Genomic DNA, 17,117 nt, shown 5'->3' with positions numbered 1-17,117 from the left:
TAGAGAGTGGTTTTGTCTATCTAAATCTTTATGCATTGATCGGAACATGAAACAGATGAGGCGGACTCTTTTATGTCTGGTTCAGGTGGGTTAATCAGTGGAGGGGACTTGGCTATTTGACCGTTATTGAATGAATCAGAGCATATACTTAATAAAGGAAAGAAAAGTTATTTGTTTGTGAAATGCACAAAATAATAAATTGTAAAAAGAAATGTAAACATAGGTTAAGGAAAGCATTACAAAAACACTGCTCACTGTTTACATCACTCAGTTTGAGCACAACGCAATCGTATCGATTCGTTTAACGTTTCTCATGCAAAACTGCGTGCATTTCCCCCTCGTCCATCATATATAAGCCAGTCACATGCATGCGCCAATCATGTGCAATAATGTGTGCATTTCCCCCTTGTCCATTAACATTTGTGAGTAAAATGAAGATAAAAAGAATTTATCTTCAAGAAAGAAATCCTTTATTACAGTTAATTCAATGCAGGTTCATGTGTTACCTAGAAATAATCTAGTAGTATGACGGCGGTCTGTAAATAATCGAGTCTGGACCAGACAATCCAGTGCATTTATCTACGCAAGTGGGATACGATGACATGCATTGACTAAGTCAACGAACCTGACCACCCGACCCCGATAGTCACCTCTTGCGCCAAGCATAGCACCTCTTAAGATAAGTTCCCGAAGACCAAACTTTACGCGGATCTTCATGGGATCTTACCTAGGTGATAATCTAAATGCAGCCGCATTGTAATTACCTAATTTTGATGTCACAATGCGTATGAATAGAAATGGAATTCGGGAAAATATTATAGGCTTGTTTCAATTTGAATGTACTTTCATAACATCAATATCAGTGTACAAATGCTGCATCTCCGTGCAAAAAAGATCAATTGTATAACATTATACAGTGATTATGTGGGAGATGAGGACCCCTTATATTATATATATCATATAATATTGTTGTTTTTCTATTTTAGATGGTTTGGGTAAACATCTTACTTTTTCATCCTTGTTCATATTTTACATTTTCATTTCTAACAACTTCCATTAACACTATTGAGCGTGAGCTGAATATTAAAATAATCTTTCTTCAGGGAAGAAAGCTTTTATCAAATTTAATGCCAATACAATCCAATGCAAGTTCGTGTCTTCCTTCAGTGATATTATAAACGACCCCTTCTTGTAATCATGGCGTTACCTTTCTGTGATTTCATAATGAAGCAGATCTACTCTACGAATAAAAATGAAATTCATGAAACTATAGAAAGCTTGCGGTTTGAACATTATTTCTGTATCAGTTATCGGTATCACATATGATCCATGGTCTTTAGCCCATTTCCAGTCTTAGTCAAGGCCATATAGTGGCATGTGTCAAACTGAAAGTCGGTGTAAACAGTGTAACCATTAACGGCTTGATTGACACACTTGAAAGAGGCGAATTTGCAGGCACACAACATATGCTTTGAATAACTTGCTTCAATTGTTTATTGTTTCTTTTGATGGACTGAACTGGATGCATGGGTGGTCGGATTTTCTCTTGCTTGTCTTTAAACTGACGTATGTCCATTATTTTGCAATTACTAACTCATTCAAGATAATAACGATATTATGCGGAAACGGTTAAAGCTTCTAATTGTTATCCTTTTGTCTCTCAATTTTCACATGTTTGTTTAATGAATTTGGGCCAGGAGCATGAGTTAGGGCTCCTGTTGTGCAAATTGATCATGAGTATTAATGTTTTAAACCACTATTCGTACATTTTACTCTGAGTGAGTGAGTTGTGTTTAACGCCGTTTTTGACATTATTCCAGTTATATCACGGCGTGTCAGCTAAATGTGGGAGGAAAGCCCGAAGTGATGCAGGTCTCTGATGTTAACCACTTCGGTGAAACCCACGAGCACGGGTATGGTGCTGACAAACCTAGAAACATAATCGGATGCGGGATGCGAACCCACAATCATAGGTTTTTGGCGTGCACAAGGAACGCAACTCTGCACAGTGAATTGCAGCGCCTTAGACGACTGGGCCACCCGTGTCCCCCATTTCACTCTGATAATTTGCATACTAACCATAGTGCATCGAACGCAACTGACCTGGAAAGATGTTTCATAAAACTCGAACAACTATAAGCTTGAATTACCATTAGTTGGAACATTTTCAAATCAACAAGTTGTGCGTTGCTTCTGTAATGCATGTCACAGTAGCTGTAACACCAAAATGACCACTCTTACGAGAATGAATGGAGTAATCAAAATGAATTATACACACTCCAAATAATTAACTAGTGTCATGAGATAATGTAACAAATGCACACTTAAGAATTTGAATCCTTACTTTGGGATTAAAAATCCGACTAATATTTTGTTATCGGCAGTAGCGTTGACCACAGGAACAGGATCAAAAACTGGCACAAGCACAGGCTCGAACACTGGCACAAGCACGGGTTCGAGCACTGGTGCAAGCACAGGCTGGAACACTGGCACAAGCACAGGACCAAACACTCGCACAAGCACAGGCTCGAAAACTGGCACAAGCACAGGCTGGATCACTGGCACAAGCACAGGCTCAAACACTGGCACAAGCACAGGCTCTAACACTGACACAAGCACAGGCTCGACCACTGGCACAAGCACAGGCTGGAACACTGGCACAAGCACAGACTGGAACACTGGCACAAGCACAAGCTGGAACACTGGCACAAGCACAAGCTCGAACACTGGCACAAGCACAGGCTGGAACACTGGCACAAGCACAGAATCAAACACGGGCAGAAGCACAGAATCAAACACTGGCACAAGCACAAGCTCGAACACTGGCACAAGCACTGAATCAAACACTGGCACAAGCACAGGCTGGAACACTGGCACAAGCACAGAATCAAACAATGGCACAAGCACAGGCTCAAACACTGGCACAAGCACAGGCTCGAACACTGGCACAAGCACAGAATCAAACATGGGCACAAGCACAGAATCAAACACTGGCACAAGCACAGGCTTAAACACTGGCAAAAGCACAAGCTCGAAAACTGGCACAAGCACAGAATCAAACAATGGCACAAGCATAAAATCAAACACTGGCACAAGCACAGTCTCGAACACTAGCACAAGCACAGGCTCGACCACTGGCACAAGCACAAGCTGGAACACTGGCACAAGCACAGGCTCGAACACTGGCACAAGCACAGAATCAAACACTGGCACAAGCACAGAATCAAACACTGGCACAAGCACAGGCTCAAACACTGGCACAAGCACAAGCTCGAACACTGGCACAAGCACTGAATCAAACACTGGCACAAGCACAGAATCAAACACTGGCACAAGCACAGGCTCGAACACTGGAACAAGCACAGGCTCGAACACTGGCACAAGCACAAGCTTGAACACTGGCACAAGCACGGCATCAAACACTGGCGCAAGCACAGAATCAAACACTGGCACAAGCACAAGCTCGAACACTGGCACAAGCACAGAATCAAACACTGGCACAAGCACAGGCTCGAACACTAGCACAAGCAAAGGCTCGACCACTGGCACAAGCACAGGCTGGAACACTGGAACAAGCACAGGCTCGAACACTGGCACAAGCACAGGCTACACCACTGGGTCAAGCACAGGCTTGAACACTGGCACAAGCACAGGCTCAAACACTGGCACAAGCACAGAATCAAACACTGGCACAAGCACAAGCTCGAACACTGGCACAAGCACAGAATCAAACAATGGCACAAGTACAGAATCAAATACTGGCACAAGCACAGGCTCGAACACTAGCACAAGCACAGGTTTGACCACTGGCACAAGCACAAGCTGGAACACTGGCACAAGCACAAGCTCGAACACTGGCACAAGCACAGAATCAAACACTGGCACAAGCACAGAATCAAACGCTGGCACAAGCACAGAATCAAACACTGGCACAAGCACAGAATCAAACACTGGCACAAGCAGAGAATCAAACATTGGCACAAGCACGAGCTGGAGCACTGGTACAAGCACAGACTCAAACAATGGCACAAGCACAGAATCAAACATTGGCACAAGCACAGGCTCGAACACTGGCACAAGCACAGGCTCGAACACTGGCACAAGCACGGGATCAAACAATGGCACAAGCACAGGCTCGAACACTGGCACAAGCAGAGGATCAAACACTGGCACAAGCACAGACTCGAACACTGGCACAAGCACAGGATCAAACAATGGCACAAGCACAGACTCGAGCACTGGTACAAGCACAGGATCAAACACTGGCACAAGCACAGACTCGAACACTGGCACAAGCACAGGATCAAACACTGGCACAAGCACAAGATCAAACACTGGCACAAGCACAGGCTCGAACACTGGTACAAGCACAGACTCGAGCATTAGCTCAAGCAGAGGCTGGAACACTGGCACAAGCACAGAATCAAACACTGGCACAAGCACAGGCTCGAAGACTAGCACAAGCACAGGCTCGACCACTGGCACAAGCACAAGCTGGAACACTGGCACAAGCACAAGCTGGAACACTGGCACAAGCACAGAATCAAACACTGGCGCAAGCACACAATCAAACACTGGCACAAGCACAAGCTCGAACACTGGCACAAGCACAGAATCAAACAATGGCACAAGCACAGAATCAAACACTGGCACAAGCACAGGCTCGAACACTAGCACAAGCACAGGCTCGACCACTGGCACAAGCACAAGCTGGAACACTGGCACAAGCACAAGCTGGAACACTGGGACAAGCACAGAATCAAACACTGGCACAAGCACAAGCTCGAACACTGGCACAAGCACAGGCTCGAACACTGGCACAAGCACAGGATCAAACACTGGCACAAGCACAGACTCGAACACTGGCACAAGCACAGGATCAAACACTGGCACAAGCACAGGCTGGAACACTGGCGCAAGCACAGAATCAAACACTGGCACAAGCACAAGCTCGAACACTGGCACAAGCACAGAATCAAACAATGGCACAAGCACAGAATCAAATACTGGCACAAGCACAGGCTCGAACACTAGCACAAGCACAGCTTTGACCACTGGCACAAGCACAAGCCGGAACACTGGCACAAGCACAAGCTCGAACACTGGCACAAGCACAGAATCAAACACTGGCACAAGCACAGAATCAAACGCTGGCACAAGCACAGAATCAAACACTGGCACAAGCACAGAATCAAACACTGGCACAAGCAGAGAATCAAACATTGGCACAAGCACGAGCTGGAGCACTGGTACAAGCACAGACTCAAACACTGGCACAAGCACAGAATCAAACATTGGCACAAGCACAGGCTCGAACACTGGCACAAGCACAGGCTCGAACACTGGCACAAGCACAGGATCAAACACTGGCACAAGCACAGACTCGAACACTGGCACAAGCACAGGATCAAACACTGGCACAAGCACAGGCTCGAACACTGGTACAAGCAAAGACTCAAGCATTAGCTCAAGCAGAGGCTGGAACACTGGCACAAGCACAGAATCAAACACTGGCACAAGCACAGGCTCGAACACTAGCACAAGCACAGGCTGGAACACTGGCACAAGCACAGGCTGGAACACTGGCACAAGCACAAGCTGGAACACTGGCACAAGCACAGAATCAAACACTGGCACAAGCACAAGCTCGAACACTGGCACACGCACAGAATCAAACAATGGCACAAGCACAGAATCAAACACTGGCACAAGCACAGGCTCGAACACTAGCACAAGCACAGGCTCGACCACTGGCACAAGCACAAGCTGGAACACTGGCACAAGCACAAGCTCGAACACTGGCACAAGCACAGAATCAAACACTGGCACAAGCACAGAATCAAACACTGGCACAAGCAGAGAATCAAACATTGGCACAAGCACGAGCTGGAACACTGGTACAAGCACAGACTCAAACACTGGCACAAGCAGAGAATCAAACATTGGCACAAGCACAGGCTCGAACACTGGCACAAGCACAGGCTGGAACACTGGCACAAGCACGGGATCAAACACTGGCACAAGCACAGGCTCGAACACTGGCGCAAGCACAGGATCAAACAATGGCACAAGCACAGACTCGAGCACTGGTACAAGCACAGGATCAAACACTGGCACAAGCACAGACTCGAACACTGGCACAAGCACAGGATCAAACTATGGCACAAGCACAGACTCGAGCACTGGTACAAGCACAGGATCAAACAATGGCACAAGCACAGACTCGAACACTGGCACAAGCACAGGATCAAACACTGGCACAAGCACAGGATCAAACACTGGCACAAGCACAGGCTCGAACACTGGTACAAGCACAGGCTCGAGCACTAGCTCAAGCAGAGGCTGGAACACTGGCACAAGCACAGGCTCGAACACTGGCACAAGCACAGGCTCGACCACTAGCTCAAGCACAGGCTCGACCACTGGCAGAAGCACGGGCTGGAACACTGGCACAAGCACAGCCTCGAACACTGGCACAAGCACAGGCTCGAACACTGGCACAGGAACAGGCTGGAGCACTGGCACAGGCATTGAAACATCGATGAGCCCAACTTTGACAACAAATTCAGGTACATATGCCTTATTATTCATTGTAAGGCCCACGTTTACGAATAATGGGTTGTGTGACCGTTTTCCGTTATTGCTAGAGCTGTGCACATGGGATGAACAGTTACTTATTATAAACACTGACATACTAGCACTTGTCTGGCCAGGATGTTCATAAAGTGAATACAATCTGCTGAAGCAGCAATGATTTATCGATTTACACATCTCATATTGTCTGTGCATCGCCTTTTGATAGTGCTGCATTTATGGCAAAGGAGTACAGCCTAATAATTGTAGTATAATTGAAACAAACACTCAAGTATGCACATCTGTTTTTATGCCTAATACTTCTGGATACAGAACTACCTTCGCTCATTGTGAATGTGCGAAACATACGTAGGTGCTTGTGAAACTCTATTTATTGTAATTCTTCAATGTGCGTAGCTGCAAAACTTGAAAACTTGTATCTCAATATAATACGATAAAACTCTGTTAATTATCATAGTAAATACGACTAAACATTTCCATAATCATAAGAAATATCTACTGAATGAAGAATCCTTTGTACAACTCCGATTATATCATAAGAATATGCCCATGAATCATTAATCAAATAGTGATGTTACCATGTGTTCGCGAAAATGTGAGCGTATCCTGCACCACTGATGGCACCCGTCAGAAACAAATGCAAAGATAAGTCAATCGTTCACCTGAAAAACACAGTAACATATGGTACAAGTCAGAATAGGAAATAGCATCAGACATAACTTTAGCCACCTATGCGTCAACGTTGGACATGTCCTCCACATGTCTATCATTCAACTTCATGTGGCATTGGGGCGGTCGGGTAGCCTAGTGGTTAAAGCGTTCGCTCGTCACGCCGTGATATTGCTGGAATATTGCTAAATGCAGCGTAAAGCCATACTCACTCACTCACTCACTTACTCATGTCGCATGACGCTATTTGAAATATTCGTAGAAAGGTCATGCTCGAATATACCTCAACATTTCTGAAATGGAGATACTAAACGCTGTACCTGCTCTAATATTGCTCGACATTGGAAAGTTGACTATTTGAAGGTTGAAGTCATCCCTCTTCTCATTCAGATTTGTAGAGAGTGGTTTTGTCTGTCTAAATCTTTATGCATTGATCGGAACATGAAACAGATGAGGCAGACTCTTTTATGTCTGGTTCAGGTGGGTTAATCAGTGGAGGGGACTTGGCTATTTGACCGTTATTGAATGAATCAGAGCATATACTTAATAAAGGAAAGAAAAGTTATTTGTTTGTGAAATGCACAAAATAATAAATTGTGAAAAGAAATGTAAACATAGGTTACGGAAAGCATTACAAAAACACTGCTCACTGTTTACATCATTCAGTTTGAGCACAACGAAGTCGTATCGATTCGTTTAACGTTTCTCATGCAAAACTGCGTGTATTTCCCCCTTGTTCATCATATATACTGAGTCAATTTAAAAACTTCACATTTTTAAAAGTAATCCCATATATGATATACAACGGACAAATTTATCAGAGAAGGTAATTTTTAATCATTCATGTCCAAAGAAGGATCTTAAGTCCCAAGCACGAGAATCTGATAGCACACAAGTTCAGTAGCGTGTATGGCCACCATGTGCGTTGACAACTGCCACACAACGCCTCCGCATGGACCTTGTGATGCTTGTGAACACATGATTGGGAAGACGACGCCATTGTTGCTGCAAATTGGTGCCAAGATCTTACAAATGCTGTGGTTGGTTCTGGAGAGTGCGCAGACTTCTGCCAAGATAATCCCAGACGTGTTCGATGGGATTGAGGTCGGGAGACCTTGACGGCCAGTCCATGACGTTGACTACCGCATTCTGAAGGAAATTCCTTGTCAAAATTGCTTTGTGGGGTCTGGCATTGTCGTGTTGGAAGATCAAACCGGGTCCATGTGCTGCCAAAAAGGGCAGAAGTTCTGGTGCCAGTACCTGGTCGCGGTAAGCAGCAGCGTTGACGTCTGCGTAATTGAGTCAGAATCGGCCCGCAGTATGGCCGTCGTGCTTGAAGGTGAGTAGTTCTCAGACCGTTTAGAACAGTTTGCGCACTCAGTCTACCCCTGCACAGTTCATTTCTGGTTGATATAGCCGTCATAAATCGGTTACGGAGGTGACGTAAGACAATCTGATGATCCTCTGCATGTGACGTCATACGTGGTCGACCTGGCCGATGGCGATCAGCGGTGGTACCCGTTTGCTGTAAACGCGTCTGTAAATCATAAACAGTCCGTCGACTACAACCCATCGTCCTTGGGACTTCAGCTACGGACGTTCCCGTATGATACGTTCACGTTGCACATTTGAAAGGCGTGGCATGACAAATGGCCGTAAAGATTTTTGTTTTCTTGTGTTTTTTGCTGTTGTTTTTTTAATGACTGCTAACAAGTATTGCTGAAAACACGTGCGGTATTATGGCCACGTGACCAGTTGCACGTGAAAAAACACTTTTGCCACTTTAGTGCTGTGCACATGATTTTGATCGATTCACCTGCACAAAAACGGGTGTTATCTGAAGACAATACGTGGCCATTACTGTTTAAATACACAATAATGCGCCAATCACATGCAAAAATGCGTGCATTTCCCCCTTGTCCATCATATATACTCAACAACAAAAGTTCCTCTGACACCAATATTTTAGTGTATTTTTCAAACAAGTAAAGTTTGGTTTTCAATATTGTAGTACATGTATGGAACCAAGTCATAAAAACGCAGCTGCTACAGAAAAGCATGCATTCTATGCAAAAGTTGACCTTTATGCAAGCCCCATACATTTCACAACACAGTGCACAAAAGGTTGCGATGAAATTAAAACATCTATCTTTTGACTAAGTTTGTGGGGTATTTTGTCAACTTCTTTTTGAGAAAATATGTGTTTTGAACACTTATTTTGAACTACTCAAGACTATGGGATTTTTAATCTTGAAAATTTAGTAATATTTGTTGCATATATAGCTACCTGTGACCACTTTTCGGAATGTTCTAGGATCTGTGGACCTTTGTACCCTGTGTTGTAATGCGTTGCGAGAAAACCCGTAAGCTAAATTTCAAAACACAGTAGGTTTATCTCCTAACTATACAGCATAGTCCTTCATACATGGATAAAACCATGACTGTATCGAGCACACGAGCAACGTTCTGCGCCATCGCGTAAGAGGGCGTGAAATCAGCTTAGTCGATTATTGTCCGTGGGTTGTCATTAACATTCCAAAGTGGTAACCATAGTTATCTACTGCAAAACTGTTGGCTTTCTTCTCACATTTGCTACCCTCTAGTGTAAACATGTTCCCGTTAAGCAGTAAAGATCGTTTAGTGACAGTTAACGTTGTAATTCAAAACTATTTTGAATACCTGAATAACCTGATATCAACAATTGATGTAATTCGTACGTCCTGTTTTGATTCTTTAGAAATGAGCTTCCACGTTTGTGCAACCAGTTGACAGATTTAAACATGTTGCCTTCTTTATGCTCAAGGGACTAATGGCGGCTTTTGTGCAAAAACTACTATTGTTGGGTCTCTTTATAGCTTCTACAATGACAGGTTTTACCCACATGGGGTATCAAATATGCATTTGGAGACGAAACAGATTCTCTAGGTATGCTTCATGGGTAAAGTTGTATGACGTGATATGTTACTTACAGTTTGCTAAGGATCACAACTTTAAACTCAAGTTGGGTGCATCTGTTGAAATAGCCAAATACAATATTGCGCGAAGACGTTCAAATGAATTAAATTCCGATGTCACATTCCACACTATGCCAACAAACGACATTTGAGCAATAATCAGTAAGATCGTCCGTCAAAATCTGACCAATACTGAAACGTCAAAATATCACGAAAACAAATTCATTGTACAACAAAAATCAAATCCCAGTAGCGCGTATGTGATCGGGGTGATGCGACCACAGTCTGGCACATTCGTCTCATGCTCCCAATAAGAGTCTGGATGGCTTCCAAGGGAAAAATGGTCCATTCTTTGTAAGAGCTTTGCCGAGTTACTGTAGATGCGCCGTGAGGCTAGGAGGAAGTCGGGTCCAATTCCACCAGCATGCTGTCTCATGCAGAATGCAAGTACACACGTGTCTTCGTGTCCCGCTGAAGGACGTGGAGATCAGTTCTTCAAGTTCTACTGATCCAACTCTAAGTTGGAATCCTGAAGTATTTCTCCTTGCCTACTGCACATTCGACCACGCTGATTCGTGAAGTCCAGACAGTATCTCGATTCATCAGTGAAAGGTACTGGATTCCAGTAGTGGCCCAATTCAAACGCGCGTGACTCACGGACTCGATTACGTACTGTCCAAGTAGAAACGTTAACCCTTCTGGCGTTCCGCAGGTTGTTTCTGAGTGTGGTGGCAGTGATGACTTCCTGCAGCAATCAGAAGAATACAGTTTTTTAAGCAACTCGTGCACATCGTGCCCACGACTGCATGCCTTTGTGCGGTTATCATGAAATTGAGGTCCAAAAGTGGTTACCCACTTATTGTGTTCCGGGATAGTTCAATCTTTATTTGTTGGATGATTTTCTGAAATCACGAAAACGTGATTATTAGCATTAATTAGTATAGTATTGCATGTGTAGAAATACCCACACAATAGAACACAGAATCAGTTTATTGTAATAACACTAAAACTCATATCTGGGGGCATAACCCAACCAATGTTGTTTTTTGTTTTTCTAATTTGAACATGTAGCACAGATGATAATGCCCAAATACAGTTTTCTTTACAAATCTGCCCATATCCATTTTTAAAGTCTGAATCTGATATAACTCTATAACAAATTTGAGATGTGAATTTAACATAAAACTTTATGCATTGCATATGGCTGTGGTGGGCAATTCATTTACAGAGATTGTTGCAGAATTTCATATGGCAGTAAAAGCACCTTACCCCATTTCCATTCCATCTGGCAGTGTATATTCTATCAGATGATAAAATCTAAAACTCATGTAGATATTCAAATTGTACCAATACAATGTTGCCTGGTGTGTTTTGTTGAGACATTTGGACTGGTTAGGGAGAGGTTGTTGAATGTAATACAATTATAGCCTATTTAAGTTTTTTAAAAGATGTTCAGAAACATTTATCTAGTCAGGTATTATAATTCTGTAAATTGTGTTTTCCTTCCAGATGGAGTAGGATCACATCCATGTAACTGTTGAATGTTCATTAGATCTGCAAATTATAAATTGAAATACTGTGCACCTTGTCATGGGTTTCACCAAAGTGAAACACACCTGAGACTTTAGGCTTACCTGTCACTTTAGGCTGAGGGGACGAGGTATAACTGAAAATAGGTAATGCACAATGCGCCAGTCTGGACTGATATCTGGTCAAAGTTCGTTCAAAAAACATTTAAGTCTTTGAGTCATGCTCCGAACCGAATCCAACTGTCATTTGTACATACATCCTATATGTGTTGTCATGGGAACCGGAACTCATATATATTACAAGATTACTGAAAGACAAAAGGCACCAGTCCATGGCTTTAATGATATATCTTCAAAGTTTGGTCAACGAAATAATGAACAGTCTTCGAATTTTGCTCCGTAAAGAACATTTGACGCACGGAAGGACAAGGCTCTTTCCAGTGTCCACAGACAACATTTAGTTCGATGGTATTCACTGCAGTGACACCTGAATCATCAGCTCTATTTTGTTGTCTGTAAAAGGTTTAACGTCACCTTTGACATAATTCTGTTCCAATACTGAAGTAACAGCCATTCCAAACGAGCATGGTTTATAATGTCTCACCTGCAACTCCATCTTGTACATGTGTTGGAAATCTGATTCTAACCTTCATGCCCCATGTTTGAACACGTTTTCCAGCTTTCTACTTCAGTATTCGTCATGATGATGATGATGATGATGATGATGATGACATTGTATCTTCAACTCGTTTATCCAACAAGTTTCCCTTCACAAGCAGTGTAGCCATCCCACCAATTTAATCCCATCATATGGCTTAGGCGTACCTTTGATCGTTTGCACAAAACTTTCTCCTTCACAGATCTAATTGCACTGAGCAATCAACAACTTTGTTTCACTGGTGCCACCACTACTTCTTATGGGGTGAATCACGAAGCAATTTAGAAAATATATACATAGTACATATATTGTAACTGTCCTTTTACAAACGACTCTTTCATCAGTACATCCTTAATGACATTGAAATCAAATGAATACAATATTCATTGCTAAGGATGTAGTTGTCAAAGCTAGAAATGATGACTAAACTTACTTACAGACATCATGTCTATGTCAGTTGCAGACAGCTATTACTGAATGACCACACTGTAAAGCTACTTTACCATTATGAGTAAGCGAGTAAAGTTTTACGCCGCTTCTAGCAATATTCCAGCAATATCATAGCGGTGGACACCGGAAATAGGCTTCACACATTGTACCCTTGTGGTGAATCGAACCTAGGTCTTTGGCGTGACGAGCGAACGCTTTAACCAATAGGCTACCCCATTGCCCCAACCATTATAAACAAAGTACCGGGTGAACTACATGTACATCATCTAACACGGCAAGTGTTTTGAGGACAGCAAAGCCCGACTGTGCAGGCTGGTACAGCATACATCACAGTTATGTGTTGCTACTCGTATCTACCTAGGTGGGTTATCGAGTTATGATACATTGTACAGTTATTACTCTTTCTTACTCTGTTTCAAACCTTTCTATGCCATTACTTCAAAATTAGCATAGTGTTCAGTATGGTACTCTCAGGTGACTGGATTTTCTGGTCCATCGATCACTTGATTGCCAGGTTTGTTTAGAGGCTGACGTCACGTGGCAGGAGTACTGCTATGCTGCGTCAGGCAATAAATACTTACTTTTTTATGCAAAATGTATGAATGGCAGGTGCTGCCGATAGGACAGGACATGCCTACCCTTTTCGCAAACACCTGGTGTCATCACTGTTTTTGAGTAGGCCATTCATACAACTTTCACAGCTATTTGACCTTTGCGCCAAGTGGAATTCGTTTCGGCAAAAAATCTAGTCTGGTCTTGCATACAGTCCAGGCAAAATAAGGTTTCTACTTGGAACAAATTGCAACAGAACTTATTTTACCACAATGCATTTCTACCAGGTCCCAAGAACAACATATACTGAACAACAAAAGTTCCTGTGACATTGAATAAGATTTAATGCAAAGTTATGTTTCTTACCAAATCTGAAACAATTTCGGTTTGCAACAGAAAAAAAGATTCCTGTAAGTGTTCAAATGGTTTAATTTGCCATAATGACTTCAGAAAATGCCTGATGTCATAAAAAAACCATGAACATGCCAAAATGTCAATTTACAAATCAATAGCGTGTGTGTCCACCTCTGGTTGCGATGCAAGCATCACATCTTCGTTTCAAGGAATGGAGCGGGCGTCGCAAAAAGTCCTGTGGGATATTTGTCCATATCTGCTGGAGCATATTTCGAAGTTCCTGGAGTGTCTGTGGAACACGTGGTTGACGTCGAAGGCGACGATCCATCTCATCACACATGTGCTCGATTGGTGAGAGATCAAGGGAGCGAGCCGGCCAGGGGATGAAATTCACCTTGTTTTGTTGAAGAAAATCCTGAACAAGTCGAGCAATTGAGGCCGGGCGTTGTCATGTTAAAAGGTAATGCCTGGGCCATGACGACGCAAAAACGGTAGAACAAAAGGGACGATGATCTCGTCGCGGTAGCGCTGTCCATTGAGATTTCCCTCTACCACTATCAAACGGGTCCTTTGTCTTGCTGTAATCTCACCCCATACATAACGCTGCCGCCCCCGAACCGATCTTCTTTCATGACACAATGATTGACGTAACGTTCACGCCGACGTCGGTACACTCGAATCCGTCCATCGCTGTGGCTGAGATGAAAACGAGACTCGTCAGTGAATAGAACTTGTCGCCACTGCATGGCCGTCCAGCGTTGACGCTGTCTGCACCACTGTAAACGTGCTTGACAGTGATTTTCTGTCAAAATCTGAGGCGGCGACGTATGGTTTGTGAAGATATATCGTCGAAGGCCAGGGATGCTTCTTGCAGTCACTGTTGCTGGCTGGAATCGATTTCGTAGGTGTTTTTCGAATCCAGTTGTCTTGTCGATTATTGGTTACGCGTTGCCTGCCACTCCGAGTATGGTCCCTGACTGCATTCGTCTGTTGTCATGGTGTTTCTGTGGACGTTAAATTGTCTTGCAACATCACGTTGACTCGATCATGCTCCAAGCATACCAATGGCTTGCAGACGCTAATTTTCGGACAGGCGTGGCATTTCGTAATGTTGAATAATTGCGTAATTGTGTTGTTTTTCTGAGTGGTTGTTGTCAGCACGATGCTAAACAATGCATATGGAATCCCGTTAACGCACATGTTTTAATACCTATTCTTGGGTAGTGAAATGCATGGAACTTGGATAAAAGTCTACTTTTGCATGGAATGCATGCTTTTCTGTAGCAGTTGCGTTTTCGTGACTTGATTCCATACATGTACCACAATACTGAAAACCAAACTTTAGTTGTTTGAAAAATACACTAAAATATTGGTGTCACAGGAACTTTTGTTGTTGAGTATACTTAAAGTCCCAAGCAATCCTAGTGTGGCAAATATGCATAATCCATAATGACCACCAATTATCAAACAATCTTCCATTTTTCAAAAGAGCTTCGATCTATTGATGAAAAAGCCTGTGTTTCATTGCAAATTAGCCAAGAGATTGATGGATAGTCATGGAATATCAATACACTGTTGGTCTCTGATGACATATTTGAATGATTTTAACTTCTACACTGGGTTAAACAGGGCCATAAGATGCATGCAGAATATTTAATGATTTGCACAAATCCAATATAACCACACAATACAAATATTTGAATATAAATTTGAAAAAAGATTAATCCAATACTCATCTAATTAGATGATTGTCTGATTCATACATGAAGAATAGTGGCAAAGTTGTCTCGGTGAATGCTGTAGCTGAATTTGCAGGGTCACAACATCTGAAAAGTCTCAACAGGGTTGTCATCCTCCTCTGAGAAATCTGTTAGCTCTGCATTGGTACAGCTTGTACCATGGCATCCCCCCCCCATGTTCCAGTTCTCGTTACTTCACTTGGATATATTTCGAGATAGCATCACCAAGGGTTGCCTTGTTGGTCTGCAGTGGAAGAGAGGATGATTCAAGCAATGCAGGAGGGTGACCACAGAGTTCATGCTTGAACAATTTCTTGAAGATTTACCCAACATTTCCCAACAGTTATCAGCCTCTGGAATATTAGCTGTGGATCCACCTCCACGCATTCCCATTTGATCTTGACAGTTGATCTTGTACCGAGTGTGATTGCTTGATCAGCTTTCCGGAAGTCAAAATCTTCTACAGATTTCCCATCTATGGACGACAGAATCTTTTCTCCAACCTCTTTTGGCCTTTCAACATTGACTCCTTCCTGAGCTGTCATGCCATTTGCGATGTTAAACAGTGTACTGTTATTGACGAATGGGTCTCTCTGTCCAAGATAAATGATAAGGTCAAGGGTGTCACTGACATCTCAAGATTGTCTTGTTGGTGATATGTCTTTGTGTTGGTCACTGGTTTGATATGAGACACAACTAAGCGTCTGCATGGCATCGTTAATGTTTGCACATGCTGGCATGGACAGGATCCACACCAGGCGTTGTGTTTCCGTCATTCCTTATCATCTTGTAAGGCCACCACTTGTCTTAATACTTCGCATAAGCACCTGCTCTATAATGAGATCTGTTGACAACCCTGCCCAATACCTGTCGCTGCGTCTCACCACATGGTATCCCTGCTAAAATTCCTGGCTGACATGTGGGTGCGTTTCTGGCAGATTAAACATCATTTGAATATAGACATAAACAGACTTTGCATATAATGTGTGTCCAGATGCTGCAAATGTACTGTACTGATTGGAGGTGCATTTTTCAATTGCCTGTCCGTTCAGATTTGAGAAAACTTTTAGAGTGAGTGAGTGAGTGAGTTAGATTTAACGCCGCTTTTAACAGTATTCCAGTTACTTCACGGCGTGTCAGCTTAATGGGGGAGGAAAGCTCGAAGTGATGCAGGTCTCCGACGTTAACCACTTCGGTGAAACCCACGAGCACGGGTATGTCGCTGACAAACCTCGAAACATAATCGGGGCGAACCGGGATTCGAACCCACAATCATAAGTTTCTGGCGTGCCCATGGGACGCAACTCTGCACAGCGAATCGCAGCGCCTTAGACGACTTGGCCACCCGTGCTCCCTGAAATCTTTTAGAATGTCCGTATCCATATATTGCATCCGTTTTGCAGTCCGTTGCATAATCAAACCATCCTTTTTCCCATTCAGTTTACTTTGGCTTCTTGTCAATACATCTGCCAAACATACTTCTTCAACAGATAATGTAGAAGAGGCTGCTTTGTCATACAGTTCTGTTTTCAAGTCGGTTGTGTCAGAATTCGTGTTGATGCCATCGCTTGCTAGCAGACAAACCCAAAATGTTGACTTTTGACCCCGTTCACGGCGT

At 43.2% G+C, this 17,117-nt stretch overlaps 3 protein-coding genes across 3 annotated transcripts; 1 reads left to right on the top strand and 2 right to left on the bottom strand.

The window, feature by feature from the left end:
• Positions 1-2,340: 2,340 nt before the first annotated feature.
• On the bottom strand, positions 2,341-2,967 carry LOC139472193 (beta-casein-like). Its single transcript, XM_071254569.1, has one exon. It carries the CDS (start codon positions 2,965-2,967, stop codon positions 2,341-2,343), a length of 627 nt encoding a protein of 208 aa, XP_071110670.1.
• LOC139472192 (putative per-hexamer repeat protein 5) lies at positions 2,966-4,231 on the top strand (the record flags this gene model as incomplete). The annotated part of the gene is made up of 2 exons (XM_071254568.1): positions 2,966-3,017; positions 3,318-4,231. Coding segments are annotated over exons 1-2 (966 nt in total), but the record flags the coding sequence as incomplete, so codon positions are not given.
• Positions 4,232-4,255: 24 nt separating this feature from the next.
• Positions 4,256-6,531, bottom strand: LOC139472191 (fap1 adhesin-like). Its single transcript, XM_071254567.1, has 3 exons — positions 6,244-6,531; positions 4,376-6,156; positions 4,256-4,286 (listed from the first exon to the last, which is right to left on the bottom strand). The coding sequence occupies exons 1-3, from the start codon at positions 6,529-6,531 to the stop codon at positions 4,256-4,258; spliced, it is 2,100 nt and encodes a 699-aa protein (XP_071110668.1).
• Between the last annotated feature and the right edge of the window lie 10,586 nt (positions 6,532-17,117).

This window comes from Haliotis cracherodii, unplaced genomic scaffold (genome assembly GCF_022045235.1).
Source record: "Haliotis cracherodii isolate W230 unplaced genomic scaffold, xgHalCrac1.p SCAF_24, whole genome shotgun sequence".
Lineage (NCBI taxonomy): Eukaryota > Metazoa > Mollusca > Gastropoda > Lepetellida > Haliotidae > Haliotis > Haliotis cracherodii.
Note: the sequence above shows the minus strand (reverse complement) of the source record. Positions and strands in the feature narration are given on the sequence as shown.